At 35.4% G+C, this 20675-nt stretch overlaps 2 protein-coding genes across 8 annotated transcripts in view; both read left to right on the forward strand.

Annotated features, from left to right (window-relative positions):
• Positions 1-1099, forward strand: part of LOC105690959 (protein groucho-like) — a 49683-nt gene extending 48584 nt beyond the window's left edge. For all 5 annotated transcript variants that reach the window (XM_048660398.1, XM_048660399.1, XM_048660401.1 and 2 more), the window contains one exon: positions 17-1099. In XM_048660398.1, the coding sequence (XP_048516355.1) occupies positions 17-124 (108 nt within the window). In that variant the 3' untranslated portion in view covers positions 125-1099. The remainder of the gene's footprint in view (positions 1-16) is intronic.
• Positions 1100-1242: 143 nt separating this feature from the next.
• LOC105690952 (unconventional myosin-IXa-like) lies at positions 1243-19937 on the forward strand. Of its 3 annotated transcripts, none has more exons than XM_012409139.3 (14): positions 1243-1851; positions 3212-3983; positions 4173-5091; positions 5183-5481; positions 5561-5820; positions 5911-6218; positions 6287-6624; positions 6767-6827; positions 7364-7411; positions 9650-10636; positions 10708-10821; positions 10952-13209; positions 13300-14298; positions 14394-19937. In XM_012409139.3, the coding sequence occupies exons 3-14, from the start codon at positions 4181-4183 to the stop codon at positions 14489-14491; spliced, it is 6681 nt and encodes a 2226-aa protein (XP_012264562.2). In that variant the 5' UTR covers positions 1243-1851; positions 3212-3983; positions 4173-4180; the 3' UTR covers positions 14492-19937. The 3 variants fall into 3 exon arrangements, with proteins under 3 accessions (XP_012264562.2, XP_020710859.2, XP_012264563.2); XM_020855200.2 differs by lacking the exon at positions 7364-7411 and adding an exon at positions 8174-8497; XM_012409140.3 differs by lacking the exon at positions 7364-7411.
• The last annotated feature ends 738 nt before the right edge of the window (positions 19938-20675 follow it).

The raw sequence follows: 20675 nt of genomic DNA on the forward strand, positions 1-20675 counted from the left end.
TCATTTTGCTTCACAGTCCAAGGAGTCCTCGTCGGTGCTGAGCTGCGACATATCAGCTGATGACAAATACATAGTGACTGGTTCCGGTGATAAAAAGGCAACAGTTTATGAAGTGATTTACTGAACTTTATTCTACTTGTATATTTTCAATAAAACGAAAAAGAAACATTGTCCTAGATCTCCTAAGATTTTTAGCAATCACGTTAAAAGAGACATTGTAAAATAGATGATTAAGCAGATTGAAATGAAGAGGACGAAATAACGACAACGCAAACCTGACTAAGCAGATGGAGCGGAAGCCCCAAATCTGCCTTGTGTTTGTATAAATGTGTTATAAAGTACATAAGTAGTGATAAAATCGTATGAATGAAATGTAAACATAAAACAGTGAGACATAGTTGAATAAGTTATTGTTGCGAACAAGTATTAAGCTAAAGGTATATATTACCTAATTCTAGGTATTTTACTATCAGATGCAGCATAAGTAGGTGTGAAACTCTGTACAGAATTGTACATGTTAGTTGTATTTGGTGCGATGTATAGGCTTAAAACTTAAAATATTACGCTGTAAAGTGACAAAAAGAAAAAATGAAAAAAAAAATCGAAAAGAAAAAAACAAAAGCGAAAACTATTTCTCTACTTTAGCTAGATGGCAAGGATTTGAGATGAGACAAGGCGAAATCTTTTTAGGAAACTGGTGCAGTGTTATATGATGTTACCGTAAAAAATTTTGCTTTGACTCAATAATAATTCCTTTCAAAATAAAATTACCAATCGTACATAAGTGTCGTTTTATCTATAGTGCAATGAACGGTATATTTATAATTCTATTTATTATCACTAATAGCCTCCCAGCTCTAGTGGCAATGTACGTTCTTATAAACTTAGTACGCCTCCCTCCTCCCATGCCTAGCAATAATACGTGATAAAATAATAACGCAACAATTTTATTTATTGTCACCGCAACAAAAACCAGTGTCAGTGTTTTACAAAGTCATTTATGCCGAGAACCGCGTGATATATTTGTGTTAAATGAAAGAAAAAAAGTTAACGATGACGATATTATGTAAACGTATCGAAATAAATCTAGTGAATACAGGTTATCGATTATTTATTGAATGTCTAGTAAGGGGTGGATGAGAATACAATTCCAGGACACTGAAATATCCGAAATTATTTATATATGAGTTGCTTATCGAATGCTTTTGCCATAATTACATATCATCAAAACATAGCCGTTCGTTATCGGACCCGGATAATACCGCTAGGTATGCTGTGTCAGATAAAACGTGGTGGAAATGGCGAGTTATCAAGAGTTAGAAAATTAGCGGGCTCGGTGCGAGTCCTGATGGTGGGAGAATTTAAGTTTTCAGCTTCTCTGCCAGGAGCGCTTCCGAAGGTATTCACTTCTCTATCGATACTATCCTCGCGGTCACGTGACGTGAGAACCAACCAATGAAAAACTAGCGGGAGTCCCACGTGATCGAGAAAATCGAAATGGCGGACGTATCGAGACGCAGGATCCCACGACAAGTTGAAGGACGATAACTGGGCAAGGGCCTAGTAGTGTGATCATTGTCCAAGAATAACAATTAGTCTGATTTTGACTTGACGATAATAAAATATTTAGTTAAGAAACTCCAACGAATTGTTTATACTAAGAAGCGACGTCAAACGCTATAACGGTGAAGTGTATTTGTGCCCTGAGTGAAGGGGACGGACCCGGACAGCGACACACGGGGTTTAAGAAGCATGCGTGAGAGCCGAGATTTTTGTTGTCCAGCGTATAGCAGTGTTTCTGTCACAAGGAATTCTTCCACAAGACCCACCGAACCTTCTGAAAAACACAAGGTATAGCTCAAGACTGAAATCTATACTTCTTATTCTGCGGATTGTTCGCTATGATTGTGAAAGTGAACGATTATCGAATCCAGGCTGGTTCCAAAATACGATCATAGCCCTCCAGAGCAGAGTTTGACAATCCCCGATCTAGCCCAACAAGTTCGCGGTTCGAAAAGTGCGCTGGTCAGAGATTATAATTGACCTGTGCGATAACTCTTTGTAACTCAAAGTGACGTTTCCTGTATTAAATTCGTTATCGAATTTAGTTAACTTATCAGTTCAATACTTTAATTATGTAGCCAACTAATCTTTCTCAAAATATTACTATTATACCACGATAGGATAACATGTGTGATTACTCATTACTGCTTATTCGTTATACTTATGTGAGTGTATACTGAATCATTTTTCTTAGCTATTGACATACAATAAATCTCTAAACAATTTATTGTCTTAACATGGTTATGGAACAAATCGCACCTATACATGGCTAACTCAGAAGTGATCACATTGTATAGGTATATCAGTTGATTTTCTCTACCAATTTTCATTTTGCACAGCTTAATCTTGCTACATAATATTCAAACCTCAGTACAACAAGGTGTTTTCATCAAAGAGACTGTTCAAAATACATTTTGGCGCATCTCCAAAATGATTCGTACATCAGAGAATTACCAAATTATTTAAAAATATTCTAGCTAGCAGAAAATAGCTTCAACTCGCTACAAAATTGTTGGAATTTGCCAGAATCAACTACCTTGTTTCTTGTTTTAAATTCTTTAACCCCTGAAATTTGTAAATATAATGTAATGCTCAGAATGGACTTGGCGTAGAAACCTGCAAAATTTGCGATATCACATAGCAAAGTACTTTATGGTGCTTTTTGCTCTAGGATCTGACCAGTACATCTCTAGCAATGTTCGGCAGCTGCCTTGCAAATAAAATTTCCAGGCAGATATTGATTTCAATCATATCATGTTACGGGCCATAAACAACTGCTTATAATTTACTTAGGTAGTCACATATTAAACGTCATCTCGTCATCTCGCAGTCTCGGCTACCATTCAAAGAATAATGTTGCAGGATATAACGAGCAGTCTGTCCTTTTCTCAATTTCATGGAAGCAAAATATTGAAAGTCCTTTATCATCCATTACTGAGAAACTGATAATTTTTCCACGATACTTTTGTACAAAGCATTGACTCATTTTTTCTTCGACAATAAGTTTGTTGTTGTCTACAAGTTATTGCATGATTTTTGTGGGTTAATATTTCATCACATACAATGTTATCAAATCGACATCATTTTATAGTTATTCAGTTTGGTTCCAAATTGATTTTTTAACACTCGTGTCATATTTTTGTTCTAGGAACCCCATTTCTTCGTTGCATACCACAGCATCCCCGACACTGTGTAAAATACAATCATAAAAGTCACAGAAATTATTGCATTTAACAAGTTAATATCATAAAACATTCGAGATAAAGCAATGCCGATTGAGCATAAAAAATTATAGAATCTCTAATAACTTTGGGCCAACTAAGCAAAAGTGTAGAAATAGCAATCCCTTGGCAGAGATTTGAATTTGAAATTGGACACAATTTGGATAGCTATGTTAAAGATATATGATAACACCAATGTTGGTATATTTTTAAGATTATTCAGGAATCTAACAAATCTAGTTTCATAAATTGAATATAAAGTCATTTGTTTGCGTGCTCTGCGATTAAGTATTAACTTGTAGTTCGTGGTGACTATGCTTCAGAACAGTTGTTGGAAGGCTTGCAACATTTGATCATATCAGTTAGACTGTCATTTAATTTGACAAAAACATAAATTATTTGCTGCAATCCCATCTAAACCACCTGACCTTCAAATGAAATAAATTAAGAAACAAGGGCTGAAACAAAAGATTATCACCTAGTTATCCAAAAAACAAAAACTCCAAGGTGCCCAAGATGGAATGTTCAATTATTACCAAACATAACCAGTGCATCAAATGCTGTTGAACAAGATGTGTAAAAGGTATTTTAAATACTTCCAATGCCAGCTGGATACATCATTGGAACAAGAAGACAAAGTGGTATTGAAGTTTTTTATGGACGACGAGGGAGAATCTTATTAACCCTAGTAAGATTCAGGTGAGTTCAACAACACTTTTGTGAATGCAAGTAAACAACAAAAACGAGTACAATTTATCTCATTACTCATCTAGGGCTTCATGATCAAATTATAATAAAATCATATTCATTGTGAATATTAGGCTATACTCGTGAATTCGTGACATTATTTAATCTTCTCAAACTAATGGTTTGAATATATTTCCTCAGGGTTGAGAATGGATGCGAATGGTTCAGGAGTAGTGCAAGTATTCGTGGGCCAGTGGAGCCCCGATTACGAAGCACTTTCAATCAAAGCAACAAAACAAACGTCATCTGCAGAGATCGTAGAGTGCATAATTGAGCGCTTGGGACTCGCAGATGTGCCTCACTGTAATAACTACGAATTGGCCGAAGTAGTTGGCAATTCTGTTGGGCAAGTGTGCAAAGAGAGAAGATTAGGTCCCACGGAATGTCCTGTTGCGCTGATGTTACTCTGGCCAAGAAATGCAGCACAGCAGGAATACTATAGGTTCTATTTACGCAAGAAGCAACCAGACTACTTATGGTCTGATAGTAGATTTCCTATGGACCCTCAGCTCTTGAAGGATTATTTTAATAGATTCTTATATCAACCTCGAGATAAAGAATATCCAGATCTTTGCCAATTGCCAGACCTCAACGAACAAACTCTCCTAGACAACTTAAGAGCAAGATTTTTAGCTGGAAACATATATACATACGTTGGCAGTATCCTGATAGCATTGAATCCGTTCAAATTTTATCCAATATATAATCCAAAGTACGTTAAATTGTATCAAAACAGAAGACTAGGCCCAGACATACCTCCGCATATATTTGCAATAGCTGATGCCGCGTACCACTGTATGTTGAGAGAAAAAAGAAATCAATGTATTGTTATAAGCGGAGAAAGTGGTTCTGGAAAAACTGAATCGACTAATTTTTTACTCCACCATTTGACGGCGCTCAGCCAAAAAGGATCACATGGCAGTGGAGTCGAACAGACTATCCTCAGTGCTGGACCGGTATTAGAAGCTTTTGGCAATGCCAAAACGGCACACAATAACAACAGTAGTCGGTTTGGAAAGTTCATTCAAGTTAACTATAAGGAGAACGGAATGGTCCATGGGTTAGTGTATATACGATTCGGAGTATTTTAGTTGGCGCAAACGAGTCGAAGTAGCTCTTAATGATCTAATGTCACGTTTGCTGTATTACAGGGCTGTGGTTCAGAAGTATCTCCTGGAGAAATCAAGAATTGTATCGCAGGGGAAAAATGAACGAAACTATCATGTATTCTACTACTTGTTAGCTGGAGCCAGTGAACAGGAGAGACAACTGCTTCATCTTGGAACTATCAGCCAGTACAACTATTTGAATAAAAGTGGTTGCTATGACCTTGAGAACATTGACGAGAGGCATGAATTCTCTAGACTCAAACAGTCTATGGAAATGGTTGGATTCACCCCTGAAAAGCAGAGACGATTGTTTGCTGTTCTTTCTGCCGTTCTCTTACTAGGTAGTTCACAGGCACTAAGTTTCAGAACTGCTCTGCCGAGTTTTTGATTATGTTTATTTGATCAAATGATGACTTCTAGGCAATGTGGAATTCCAACCGAGAAAGTCTTATCATCACCATGATGAAGCTGTTGCTGTTAGAAATCCTGAAGTTGTTGCACTTATCTCAGAATTGTTGAGGGTTAAACAAGATACCTTATTAGCTGCACTGACTGCAAAAAGGGCTAGAGCATCTGGTGAAACGTTAGTGATTAATTATAGGCTTCCAGAAGCGATCGCCGCAAGAGATGCAATGGCGAAATGCTTGTATGGAGCATTATTTGACTGGATTGTGCTTCAGGTAATGACCCACAGCTTTGCAAAATTAATTTCTTTTGATCTCACCACAACTTTCATATAAATTAATTTTCCTCCTTCACTTCATATTCAGGTGAATCATGCTCTGTTGTCAAAGAAAGATACCTTGAGGGATCACCAGGGAAACAGTATCGGTGTTTTGGATATTTTTGGATTCGAAGATTTCAAGATGTGCAACAGTTTTGAACAACTTTGCATCAATTATGCAAATGAACAATTGCAACACTATTTCAACCAGCATGTTTTCCAATACGAGCAGCGTGAATATCGTAAGCAAGGTATCAGATGGACGGATATTGGATACAGTGATAATTCAGGCTGTCTGAATCTTATCGAAGGAAAGCCCAATGGTTTGCTGTGTCTTCTGGATGATCAATGCAAGTGAGTATTTAGTTACTTTGGCAAATGTGCGGTTATTTCAAGGTTTGACGGTCAACATTGTATTCAAGTTTTCCTGGGGCAACAAACGAAACACTGCTGCAGAAGTTTAATTCCGTACATAAGGATTCCGCATTTTATGAGGCTCCACAGCGCCGGGAGGCTGCATTTGTTGTTCGACATTATGCTGGCACAGTTAAATATCAAGCTGCGAATATGAGAGAAAAAAATCTTGATCTAATGCGGCCAGATGGTGTTGTTGGTGTACTGAAAAATTCGTCGCTTGCTTTTGTTCGGGAGCTCGTTGGGGCTGATCCTGTTGCAGTGTTTAGATGGGCGATTCTCAGAGCTTTTTTTCGAGCTCATTTCGCTTTTCAGGAAGCGGGTCGCCTTCATAGGCATGGCAGGGGTGAGTAAAATTTAATTAGTACCTTTTATTTTGTTAACTATAGGCTGGTACCAATTCTTTTCCATTAAAACTATTGAACATAATTTCCATATTCGAAATTCCAAAGATATATGCCTGTAACATTAAAAATTCATTTTCTCAGCCGATGGCAACAAATCTTTGGTGCAAAATAGGTACAGGACACCAAACGAGAATCTGATAAGGTAAATAACTACTTGAATATTATCATTAGCTGATGTGTATCAGCACAGAAGTAAAGAAAAGTATCTGCTTCCTTGGTGACTATTTGAAAATACATAAACGAGGATAGAGAGTATATCCAGATCATCAAATATTTCGAATCGAGATGTATTACGATAATAGGTGATAATGATAGGGAGGGTAGGTGCTATTCACCGTAGCCTGGACTTGATCAGATTTCTTTATCTGTTCATTCGTTGTGTTGTGGTGTCCAAATATTATTTTTTATCTGCTCTGCAAATTCCTTCAATATGCTAACTTTGAACACTTTTAATCTCATTTTTGTGATAGTATTCCCCCAGTATGAAAAGTCTACTAAAAGCTCCCACTTGATTATGCTGTTTCAAATGGTCATGGACAACATTTTAGAAATATTTTTGTGTGACGACACAAGCAATCAGTTGAATTAATGATTGCAAGTTACTGGAATCTCTGCGATTAATTGATTCAGAAATGTCAATCACATTTACATAGGCTGTGTTGTCTTTTCTCCCTATAGCCATCTTGTGACGTTATCGGCTGTCAATCTAACTATTAACCGAATAGCGTAAGTGGTCCCATCGATCCACTATCAATGTTTTCTTTTTTAAAAGTTAGGTCCCACGTGTCACAGGACTCATGTGGATTTACAGTAACAAAAAATATGTAATCCCATCTAAACTATTCTGAGAATTTGTTATACCTATGCAGGCATCTCATTTCAGATAACCTTTGGAAAATTTGATAGTATTGTTTGTTGCTATTGAGGTTACATATTTTGATTGTAAATTCATACAGTGACATTAGAGATCCATGTGTTCAATGTTTTTGTTATAATATTAATGTTCGTTATACAACAATCTATTTTGTTAGATGTGATTGGAATGCAATGAAGCTACCATATTATCATGAGATCATAACATATTATTATGATAGATTATATTATCATTTTATTCAGCGCATCATTTTTTTAATGCCTAGCATGTTCATGCAGAAATACCAGCATCACCAACAATTCAATTTATTTTGACTATGAGTGTCAGCTCAATTTCAATTAGCGGTCTAAACTGGCAGAATGATTTGAAAATATTATAAGACACCGTCTTGCCAGTTATAATGTCAATGTTTCTGAGACTATTCTTATGGAAAATTCTTTTCGTGTACTAAATTTATCATACAGTATGCCGAAGCAATTCTGCTTCTTATGCGAATAAACCTGTGAAAAATGATAAAGTGCATTTTAGAAGATATGATCTTATTGGCATCGAAATAATGTTAGCAGAAGCACTGTATTAATGAAAGAATGGCTAAGCATGAGAGCATTTTTCAGTTCACACAAACATAGTCGTCTACCAAGTTATCAGAAGCAGCGCAGTGTCTGCTTACAACCAGGAACCCCAACTGCTACATTAACACAAAACGAAAACCACGACAATGTAAACAACAACAACCGGCTATCTTGGCCGCAGTTTAGAAACGTTAATCAGATTCAACATGTGACGAATGTCTCTTCGTCGAAAAGTTACTTGATAAAGGGAAGGGATGATCTGCCCGATGGCCATAATAAGATCAAGCGGGGCTCTCACACACCTCTTGAAAAAGTGCTTCCAAAAGATGAAGCAAATGTCATGGAACGCGCTAATCAGATCGTTATGTATGTTATTCATTCCGGTAACAAAGTAAATTCTCATGAGAGCTTTTTCTATTACTGCGCCGAGTAAATACACTGTATAAAACTATTATTGGTGAAGGGTTAATTAAAACATATAGTCATATTGTAGATAATTATCGTCTCCCCAACGGAAATTGCACTGTAGTTTTATAATTTCACAAATATCCAGTTTCCGAATACATACTCATGTACATAATCTAAGAAATAATACCGCGATAATTGTACAATGAATATCCTTTTTTTTTCTCTTCTTGCTTCAGAAAGCATCTTGAAAAAGTAATAAGAATTTACCATGCATCAATATTACGTTAGTCACTTTCCAAAAAAGAAACGTTAGAGTACTCGGAAATGTTTTTGCCAAACTCAACTATTGTTTGTTAAATCGAAATCCCAATCATATTCATTTTTCATCTATATTATTTTCCCAGTTCAGCTTAAACTCTAGACTATACGGACTGATAATGGAAGCATGTTGCTCGTTTTGTGTGAAATGTCTTTTACCTATAAACCATCCAGTTTCTTTCTTGCCCAGCCTCATAATGGTGGAGTTTCTAGTAATAATCTCTAAAAGTTTTGATTTTGTCTATGTATTGCATGTTATGTGGGAAAGTATTGTCGATTAGTGGTGCACGAAAATATAGCAAGGCTCGAAATTGTTGTGGTGACATAGTCGCCGGAATATGCATAAGCATCTAGAAAATTATATGCTACATGTTACATCCAGTTATACTTGTAAACTTGTTTTTGAGCTTCTCATTTCTCTTCTTCTTTTATATTCAAAATATACCAACAGTCACATATGTGAGGAGAAAATATTTATGTCACACTATCTTTGGAGTCAACCTGTGCTCGGTCATTTATAATTCTAATCCCTTCAATAATGTTCAATATATCAATTAATTCTGGTTAAATGGTAGACTAATGAAAACTAAATCATTTGTGGAGCTCATTACTTTACACTATCTCGATTACCTATTTCTATGTTGAGTACTTTTATCTATACCTCTAAATGCTTGAACCGCTTATTTAGTTTATTTTACTTCCTCTTGTCAATTCTCTATCATACGTCAGTAATAATTTAATGAATCCAAGGTTTAAATATTTCTCCAATAATTAGGGTTCCTGCTTTTACAGGAAAAATAAATCATTTCGACCACGGGAGCGGGGCAAAAAAGGGTTGAAGAATCTTCAAACAGTCAAAACACTTGCAGGACGGACTCAGAGCTATGGTACAGGAGGGGGTCCTGGGAAGGCTAGGAAACAACCTATGACAGTTTCAGCTCAATTCCAACAAAGTCTGCACAGTCTAATGGACACTCTGAACCAGGCTAATCCCTTCTTTATTCGTTGTATTAAAAGCAATGCTAATAAGGTTCCAAATGAGTTTGATGAAGAAACAGTGCAGCGACAACTCAGGTATACAGGCATGCTGGAAACAGTACGGATAAGACAGGCTGGATTTAACGTTAGACTAGCCTATGAAGAGTTTATCCAGTTGTACCGAATGCTACTTCCCAAAGGTCTTCTTAGTTCCCAGTCAGACGTTAGAGATTTTCTGCTTACTTTAAATCTAAACAGAGATAACTACCAGCTTGGATCTACTAAAGTGTTTCTTCGTGAGTCCGAGAAAATCAAGTTAGACATCGAGCTACACCAGCAAATCATAACGAGTATCACAACTATACAGAAATGGTTCAGAGCTTGTCTTGAAAGAAGAAAATTCATCAAGCTAAAAAATGCTGCGGTTCAAATACAGTCGTTTTGGAGAATGGTTTCCGCTCAGAGATTAGCTCAAAATATACGTCTGCGTATCGATGCTGCAATACATATTCAAGCTTCATGGAAAGCTCATAAGCAGCACTCATGGTTCAAAAAGCTAAGATCCAGCGTCATTGCCTTTCAGGCATATGTCAGAGGCAACAATGCAAGGAAAATGTTCCAAGAGCTCAAGAAAAAGAGAGGAATTCCAACTGACGTTTTGACTGACAGGGAATTACAAAAAAGAAGAATCGAACATTCTGCCATTGGCGGAGAAAAGAGATCCATCTACGAGGGCATAGAACATATAGAATCCGCTTTTGAGGACAAAAAGACTTACACCCGATTTCGAGATGCTGATGAGTACGTAATTTATTTTTTTGCAATTGCTATTCAATTCTTGCACAATTTTGAAATATGTTTCGCATTTTTAGAACAAGTAAAGAGGAGCATCTTCCATCTCAAGTATCACCAGCTTCTAGCGAGAAATCACCCACAGATCCACCGAAGAGCACAGAATCTCATGAACGTATTATACCCCCTCAAAGGTGAAAATAACAGTATCTTCTCATTATTAATTCCAATTGAATTTCTTTTCTTTTTTTTTTGCGAGGTTGCATAAATTAAAATCCAAATAATCATTTCTATACTCTATCAATGTGTATCTCATATTTTTAGGATGGAGGATACAATCAAAGAGGCTTTAATCGTGGATTCAAACATTTCATACTCGAAGCGAAAGTTGAGCAGTAACAAACGTTTGCTTAACGATCCTTCTGCACCTTTGAAAACTGTGGATACATTTTACAGTGATAATATGACGGATCGTAAGGGCAGCGTTGAAAGTTTGGCGAGTCTAAGAAGTTATGAATCTCAAGTAAGTGCCGATAGTTCTGAGTCCCACTATTCTCAGGAAAATGTTGTCGGCTCCAACTTGAATAATAAACCTGTACCAACCACAAGAGCGAAACGAAGCGAACAAAGTCCATTAATCTCTGTGAATACGAATCCAATGCACCTCAATCGAACATCAGCAACGAACAAGAGAACAGACAGTACCTCAACTGGATACAGTGATGGAGAAATTGATGTGGAAACACCCAAGGCTGTACAAAGCGCACCTCCGATGTTTACATCATCGCCTGTCTTTCCTTCACCTCAAGTTAGATATCCTAATTCAAGTCTAACCCACAGTCCTAGTGCTGATATTTGGCGGAGAAGAGCCGATTTCGCCTCAAGCGATTTTAGTGATTATCTAATGCCATTTCCACCGAAGTCTGTGATTACTCGATCAACGAATGTGTCACAGTACCAAAATATTACAGAGACATTACTGGATCAAGCGATGTTAGGATCTAGAAACGAAGCATCCAACTATAACGTCAAGCTTGATTCTAACGAACGATTTCTCAGAAAAGAGATCAACTCAAGTCGAGAACACAGGAGGCTCTGTGACAACACCATGTCCAGTGATCGTTTGGATAGTGTTACAAATTCGTTGGTGAAATTAGATCTTTTTGGTTCGAATAAAGATATCAAAGACTACGTTTTACGTCGACAAAATTCGGAAGGTGACACCACTGGCAAATTAGACTTAGCGATAGATGATGTCTCCGGAAAATCACCATTCAAAACTTCTTTAATTTCCAAAGACAGAGATACAGTGAATAAGGATAAGTCAGAACCAGATGTTCCGGTTAGAAGTGCGCGAAGAAATAGACCAACAAGAGAGGTTCAGTGTCGATCGATGGGTGAGAGTGTATCTGAAACAAACACAAACGAGGCGAGGAATCTCTTCCTTGGAACCATCAAAGAGGCCGACTTGAACAAATCTTCTAATGTTTGGGCTAGGAAACATACCTCTAATGAATCAACAGCAAGATCTATTACAGATTGGCCTGTAAATAAGCTTGAACCAATTTATAAAGGCCAATCAGCTGGCAAGCGTATCAGAGCTAACGCTGTACCACCGTTAGAATTGCACAGGAGAAATTCAGATCCTGCAACCAAAGTTTCTGGGCTTAGTGTAGATAAAAGTTTGGGAACCGATACTAGTCCAAATGACTTGAAGCTTCCCCCGGGAACAGATCTCCTGGAATGGAAAGGCAACCTTCTTATCTTGGCTGGCCATCGATTTAGAAAAGTTGCCAGATATTCTAAGGACGATGTGTGCATATGCTGTAACGAAAAGATGGATGCGTTTGTAACACAAGGATATAAATGTGGTGATTGTAAACAACTTTTTCATGTCAAGTGTATTCAGAATGGTGGCGTACTTAGAATGCGGTGTTTATCACCGAATACACCTGATCGAAGGAAACACCGAAAATTACGGCCGCAGTACGAAGCTGCAAAACAAGCCGTGGCATCAAAATTCAGTTTAACTGGAACCTCTGCTTTTTCGGACAGTACAGATAAAATAATTTCTGATGCTAAAGAACTCGCGCTCATGCAAGACTTTATTACAAAGAAAATCTACAAAATGGAAGGCGAAGAGGAAGGTAAAAAGCCAAGCGAGGTAGATCGTGTGTTCAAACAAGCGCTAGGAAAATTCAAGGATGATTTAGTTATCACATACAGTGTTGCTATTCAACACGGAGTCGAGGGAAACATAAAATATACCGATTTAATAGCAAACTTTTTGCATGTTATGGAAACGGTATGTAAGCAAGAAAATACCAGAGAAGATTTCCCCGTTACAATGGGTGTAAATGCATTTCGAGGATTCATGAATGAGTTCATGAATCTCGTTAAAAACGAAGCTCCAGAAAAGCAAAGTAAGAGCAAACGGAAAAAGGATAAAAAACGGAAGCAAGAAGAACCCATACATCATGGAAATCACACCTTTCAATTGACTATCATCAATATCCCAACGGCTTGTGAAGTTTGCTCTTCCTTCTTTATGTGGCCAATCGAACGGGGCCTTGTCTGTCAGAGTAAGTACAAATAACTATATTATCATAATGGCTTTATGATCTGTCAACGTTCAATGTTTCCTAAACTTCGATACTAATTTTTTTCATTAGATTGCAAATTGACATGCCATAAGAAGTGCTATGGAAAAGCGACTGCGGAATGTGGAAAAGAAGGATCGCTGCTCGAGTTGAATTCACGTAAAGTTTTTGGAATTCCATTATTCAAGTTGGATTGCGGCGATGGAAAAGTACCTCTCGTTGTCGATAGACTGATCACAACGATAGAAATGCATGGTCTTTACACAGAAGGTTTGTACAGGAAGAGTGGGGTGAGCTCTAAGGTCAAAGAATTGAAGGTGAAAATGGACGAAGGTGCATTAGAAAAGGTAGACTTTGAAAATTATCAAGTACATGTTCTGGCCGCTGTCTTGAAAAGTTTCTTCAGGGATATGCCCGAACCTCTGTTAACATTTGAATACTACGACGACTTTCTACACGCTGCTAATCTCACCGATCCGCATGATCGAATCTGCACCCTTTTTGCTATCCTGAAAAAACTTCCAAAACCGAACTTCGACCTCATGGAACGATTAATTGTTCATCTGGCAAGAGTCGCTCTCCATGAAGTTGACAACCGAATGTCATCTTCTGCTCTGGCTATTGTATTCGCACCTTGTATCCTGAGAACAAACAGAACGCTTCCTGCGCAGGATTCGTTGCAAGATGTAGGCAGACAGACTCGATGTGTTGAAACAATTGTACAAGAGAAGTTGCGAGTTGTCAGGGCTACTTTGGCTGATATTAATACCTTAGAGACTGCGTGCCACACTGCTACTCATCGCCTATCTAGTCTTCGATCGTCCAAGATATTTAGTCCTGAAGAACTCGGGATTGCAACTCCTAGTGTATTAGTACGTGGTGGTAGTACCGAACGTGGAGATGAAGAAGAAGCACTTCTCGTCGGTCACATACAAGAAATACAAAAAGAGAAAGCTCTTCTCACTTCCACTCTGCCCAGCCTGACAAGAGCTTCATCCGACGATGATCTACTTTTGTCCGCTACAGATATGGATGATGGATCTCTTGATGACCTCATGCCGCCTCCTGGTGGTGAGTAATTATTGTTATTTTGTGAAAGCAATATTCGAAACGACTTTTTTTTTAAATGAGAGAGACCTAGATTTGGGTGGTGTTGTTATTTTCAGATGGAATTCCACGGAAAAAAATCATCCACAGACAAACTTCAGCAGATAACGCTTTTCCCACCGTCGTGAATGTCGATGAAGACATGGTAATGGTATGACCAGTGGTTCTTATCCACCGATAACTTTGTTGTTAAGTATATTAGGTGATATGAAGAATACCGATATTACGAACAAAAAATTGGCTCTTCATGCAACTTCTCCATGGTTCTGCTTTCAATTGTCGTTGGCTAACATTATTGGGAATTTGGTGTTTAGTGAAATTGACTTAAGGTAGGTTGAAAATTTGTTAACTCCATTCAACACAAAGTTAGTGTTATAAATATCTCTAATTATATGAAGTTCATAAAGCAAGGTGTACAAAAAAAATATTTCGAAAAAGAAGAAAAAAAACATAAATTATTATCAGCACATGGATCCGTTATCAAGCGAGTGATCTTTCAATGTGATGTATATTTTATTTGGACACTTTGCATGTGATATCAGCTTGACGAGAAGTAATGAAGCTTGTGTGATATCATTTAATTATTTAGAATGCATTCCTTATAAAAGACTGCCGTTCGTAGCTGTTTAGAAACCGTCATTTGGGCATTCGTTTTTTATTTTTAGTCTTGCTTTAATCTTCTATTATTACACTGTAACAATTATTTCGCATAAGTGTGCCAATGCTTCGTCAGCTGCTTTTTTATGCAACAAAACTAATCTTAATAATAACGAAGATAAGTACGTTCTTCATGTTTAGGCTAATGTTTCTTCTTCAGTCAGAATCAATCGTGTTGATCGGGTTTTAATTATGGGTGGGGAGTCTTGTGGATTAACAATATGGAGTTGACAAATGCATTTGAAAAGTTTTTATGAGTATTATTTTTCCAAGCACCCAAGCTGTGTAGCCATACGGCTCAAAATTTATTTAGATTATTAGAACCAAAGGAGAAAGTTATCCAAATTACTGTTTGCATAAAGAGACAAAAATTTTAAACAAAAATATTGTGTGCACACTGTACATATTATTATACCATCATATTCTGTTATTTTTGTCACATTTATCGAAGTGTTGACAAGATTATATTTCTACAATTGTCGGTAGGTAAAATTTTTGATACTATCCCTGGAAGTATCTTTACCCATTAACGAACTTTTTAATTTCACTGCGATTTGTTTTTAAAACTGTTATTTTTCTTCCGAACTGAATAGGCTGACTGATGAGATTTTTTACTTCAGATGATCATTACATTTTGTCTACGATTTGACATCGGCCCCCCTCACTTTTCTATGACTCCTTTTAGCTTTTTGTTTGTCATTAAAATAGATCTTTGCATATTTTTATTTTAATCGTTAACGATCAAACGAAGATTAAATGTAATAGTGGAAAAGTAATCTTTGAGAAGAAAAAAAAAACAAAAGAAAAACAAAAAAAATTAATCGACGAAGACGCTTGTCGTTCGACTCCATATCAAAGTTAAGTTTTTGATAATTAATTCGGTATAAAGTTCATACATGGTCACATGCATACCTAATATAAATAATAAGTTCATCCGAACAAATAGTGGTGACTGCTACATGATATTATAAACCCAGTGTTTGAATAATCGGGACAATTGAAAACCACGTAGGATACAGTCTTCGAGTACCGATTTGCAAGCATAATAATTACCGTGAATATTATGTGTTATTCTAATACGATTGGTCTGATATTCTTCCTTTGTGAGATTTCCAAGGGCTCAGCGTACCTTTTAGCGTAATTAAACAGCACTGTACAATTTTTAAGTCCTAATCACAAAGAAAGGCAAGTGGCTCGTGTTACCAACGTAGACATTTTCCGAAACATTATTGCTCCAGATCGATGATGTTAATTTCTAAAACCAACTCTACCTTTTCGGTCGCAACAATGAAATTCAATATTCAAGTAAAAACAGTGTGAGCAGGTGAAACTGATCAATACTTTACTGGTTGAGCAATGGGTTAATGTAGCAGACGTGCTAATTGGTAACACAAGCCTTCCGATTTGTTTAATCTGTGTAGTACTGTGTTAAGAATTCGATTCTGTAAATAACGGGATTATTAAACGTACTAGGATTATGCACTCTTTACTTAAAAGAAAAAAAATGTTGTCTGTTCTTCCAGATCTACTCTATTTAACTACAATGTTGTTACTTTCAGAGGTTTTTAAAAAAGGAAAAGTAAGAAAATTAAAAATAAAAAAATTAATCATAGTTAATGATAACAAGATTACAATTTTTAACGAGTTTATTAACCGACATTTGTCGTGATAATATTTTAACTCTTTTAGACTATTTAAAAAAAGAAGTAAACGATTGTTTCGAAATCTTTTATGCTTTATATATTTCAAAGTATGATATGGAAATAAGTAACTTGGAGGAGGTATGAAGCACAGAGAAAATCGAAAAGAGAGAAATTAGAAAATTAAAGCATAAAGAACAACCATGTAATTGTTATTTTCCTATTATTGCCATGACATCTTGGTGAGCTTGAACAAAACAAAATGTTACTATTGAAATTATGGCAAAGAAATTATTTTTAACTCAATCCCACAAGCACGGTTTTATGACGCACTTGAGTGTTGTACTGTTTCACGGAATAAGAAATTGTGCAGTTTAGATTTATATCTAGATATTTGTTGTCGAAGTATAATTATATATATATATATAAAAATAACAATAACTAAACATTAATTATTATTAACTAATATATATATTATGAACACATACGCTTCTATTGTGCATGGTGCTTTCCATGGGTGCCAGGTGCGAGCAGTGATTCTACTTAATAATTTGTTATTCAAAATGACTACACATAATTATTATATATTCTTAAGAAAAGAAGAAATTGATTACTTTTTAGTCTCGAGGTATGGGGAGCGTGTCACATGTATACCTATAAATGTAACTGAGTACTGACACAAACACTCATGACAATATTGTGTAACCGGTAATCAGACTTATTGCTTAAGAACAAATGAAAATGCAAAAATAACAACAATCATTCTGTAAGAAATAATTATGATCAAAAGTTTTCGGTAGCATGTTATTATTATTAGCTGATTTTGACGAACCATGTTAAAAAAACTCTAGGGTACAAAAAAATTATAATTCTCTGCTAGTGCTATTGCAGTGGTCAGTGCGCTATGAGAAACTTTCATATGTAAATCAAAAAATTTACTGCAAGCTAGTTTTACCACATTTCGTACCATCAGTTTGTCTACCCTGAGTGAAAATACCGAATATCGAGGCAGGGTAGATTACTGCGACAGCTTAGTTTTGAACGCGTAGTTCCTTGATCTTATAAAGTTGATGCCGTCAGATTTGATTTAACATGATTGAAGGGAAACCATGCGAGGCTTAAATAATATCCCAAAATAACTACGAGGGCAAACGAAACCTTGTATTTTAGAAATTAATCCTAGTCTGATAATGAGAATTATATCACCTCTGGAGTTTTTTTTTGGTAGATCACTCCAACTTTATCGGTAGTATTCATAAATGTGGTTTTTCATTTATACGTGATCTGAGATGTGGATTATAGTTCCGTTGGGCGGTCAAAAGTGAAAACGGAAATAGTAATAAACCGGGCGTGTTCGATGGTATTTATTATTATATGAGTACAGAAATTTAGATGCTTGCATTACATGTCATGTGGCACAAAATCATATCATACCTACACATACCTATATTTAACTAAATAATAATAATAATAATAATAATGATAATGATAATACCTAATGAAAAAATAACGAAATATTATTGATTATAAAATAGTGCTGTATTATATTTTAATCTGTACAAATTTGTTATAAAAACTTTAGTTGAGATTATTTCTAAGCTTTTCTTTTCTTTTTCTTTTTTGTTTTCTTTTTTGTTTTTTCTTATTTTTCCTCCATACGTTCTCGTATACATGCATATATACAAATGTATAAAATATTCTCATACTATCGAGTACGTAGTTTTAAAAATGATTTTGTGTTTGTGCCATCCATGCTGGCATCTTATCCAACCAGGTCGAAGTTTGATGAGCACCCATTTATCATTTTTGTTCTACGCCGCGCAAGAATTTTATTACACACACATATATAGATACATTGACAGTGTCCAAAATACCCCGGTCAAACCGAACAAAAATTTAAAAAAAAAAAGGAAAAAAATACAAACGAAAAACAAAAAAAATGCTAGTAACCACTAAAACGTCGCGATATTATGCTCTTCCCGTTTGTGTCTTGGCATAAATCTAAGCACGATAATATATGTGTATATATCTATGTATATATGTATACATATACTATAGATATAGATACACAGATATAGGTATATATATATACGATGATGGTGATGTATTTGTTATTTTTCTTCGATGTATGATGTGAGGATGCGTGTTACCAACATTAGGTATTATATTAAAAGAACGACAGATATAAAGAAGCAAAAGAAAGGAAACAAATATCGATTACAAATTAAGTTCAATGAAAAAGAAATCTCATTTATCTATATAGTATATTTTAACATTTACACCCATGTATATCCAATATTAATAATAATTAGCCTTTATCGTATGTTATATCGTATTAATCGTTATCTTTTTATCCAACGAGAGAAAGTACTATCGAACTGTCACTTTAATTTAGTTTAGTTTAAAGAATAATATAGCAGAAGAAAAAACAACATTTAAAAATTCTAAGCATCGTTTTTTCAACAGAATTTTTTATGTTTATTATTACGATTCTTATTATTATCGAACGTGTGTGAATAGGAAGTACGTTGTTGAAAATTATGAAATGAAAACTGACGTTATGATCCAACGTTATATACGTGGACAGATATACATATGTAATATTGTCTTTTATGGAGAACGCTTTTCTGGTCGAAATGTATTCTCTTTTTTCTGGTGCGTCAGAATTATTCATTTATTGCTGTAATTGGCAATGCAAAACTTAATTTTCATTCACCCCATGTCACTTTTTTGTTTCATTCTATTATTATTATCATTTTTTATTCATACATGGATAAAGTACCACTTCCGTCGATTGCTTTGCGTGGAAAATGAAACACGACAAAATATGAAAGAGAGATACGATGAAAAAGAAAATATCAAAGAAAAAAAAGAAAAATGACGTGCTCAGCCAAAAGACTTCTTTCTCAACGATTTCATGTAATGTTCAAGTAGTTCGCATGGTATTGTTGAAATATTTGAATTTAATTTTACTATAATTATAGTTAATATTATTACTATTATAATTTTTATAATTTTTCTTTCTCTTATCAGAGTTTCTAGTGCTGATTTGTTTCAACATATTTCACCTACAAGTAGACAAATATATACATAAGATATTTATGTGTATTCATTCCTAGGAAACGCTATTTATTCTACTTACAAAATGAATCGTGTGTCCTATTATTTGCGTTCTAGTAGAAAATCTGTGCTTCGGACTCTGATGAACAATTCAGCATTTTTTGGTGCGAGATCACCATGTTATTATTACAATTACTATTATTATTATGATCACTATCATAAACTACGTTTTATTTTTTATTATAATTATTATTGGTATGATTATTATTTTCCGATTTTTTTTTTATGGCGTGTCTGCGTAATGTGAGTATATGTGATTCTCCGTGATTGCCTGTAATTTTATATTATATTTGTAAGGCAAAGAAGTAAGACAAAAAACAACAACCAACAACAAATATTATGTACAGCATACCTGATATTAAAAATAAGTAACTACCTATATATATATGAATATATATATATAAATATATATATAAATTATATATATAAAAATATTCAAACGGCATGTGTTTTACTTATGAAAATACAGATCTGTATAAAATTAATTCACATGGCGTTTATCGAAACCCAAAAATCAAAAATTCCACATTAATATTTATTTGATAACGGACAATTAAAATGAAGTGATATAGAACTTTTATTTGTTTTCATTATTATGCGCCGAAGTGATCGTTTTTATTATGAATCTGAGATCAGACTTGACAGAGAGAAAAGAAAATCTAAATCGTTAGGCGGACGCGTCACAGTCTAAGAGATTGAATTTTACAATTAGTCACGTGAAATGTTAAATCTAGATTATTCTTTGTAAGTAATCTTTCGCCGATCGTGACACTCCGATGTAATTTCATTGTCAGTCAAGGATTCATCGAGAAACTTGACTTTTAGGTTGCATAACTTTTTTTGAAATTTATTTATCCATTCTTTAATTCTATCACCATCGAACAAATTCAGAACAGGGCAAATCGAATCCCTCATCGTAAATTG

Source organism: Athalia rosae, chromosome 1 (genome assembly GCF_917208135.1).
Source record: "Athalia rosae chromosome 1, iyAthRosa1.1, whole genome shotgun sequence".
NCBI lineage: Eukaryota > Metazoa > Arthropoda > Insecta > Hymenoptera > Athaliidae > Athalia > Athalia rosae.

What these genes read in the sequence shown, in the direction of transcription:
- LOC105690952 (XM_020855200.2), top strand. Translation starts at nt 4,181, where the DNA reads ATGGATGCGAATGGTTCAGGAGTAGTGCAAGTATTCGTGGGCCAGTGG. An exon ending in TTGACTGGATTGTGCTTCAG is followed by an intron (nt 5,821 to 5,910) that starts GTAATGACCCAC and finishes CTTCATATTCAG; the next exon opens with GTGAATCATGCTCTGTTGTC. An exon ending in CCTCATGCCGCCTCCTGGTG is followed by an intron (nt 14,299 to 14,393) that starts GTGAGTAATTAT and finishes TGTTATTTTCAG; the next exon opens with ATGGAATTCCACGGAAAAAA.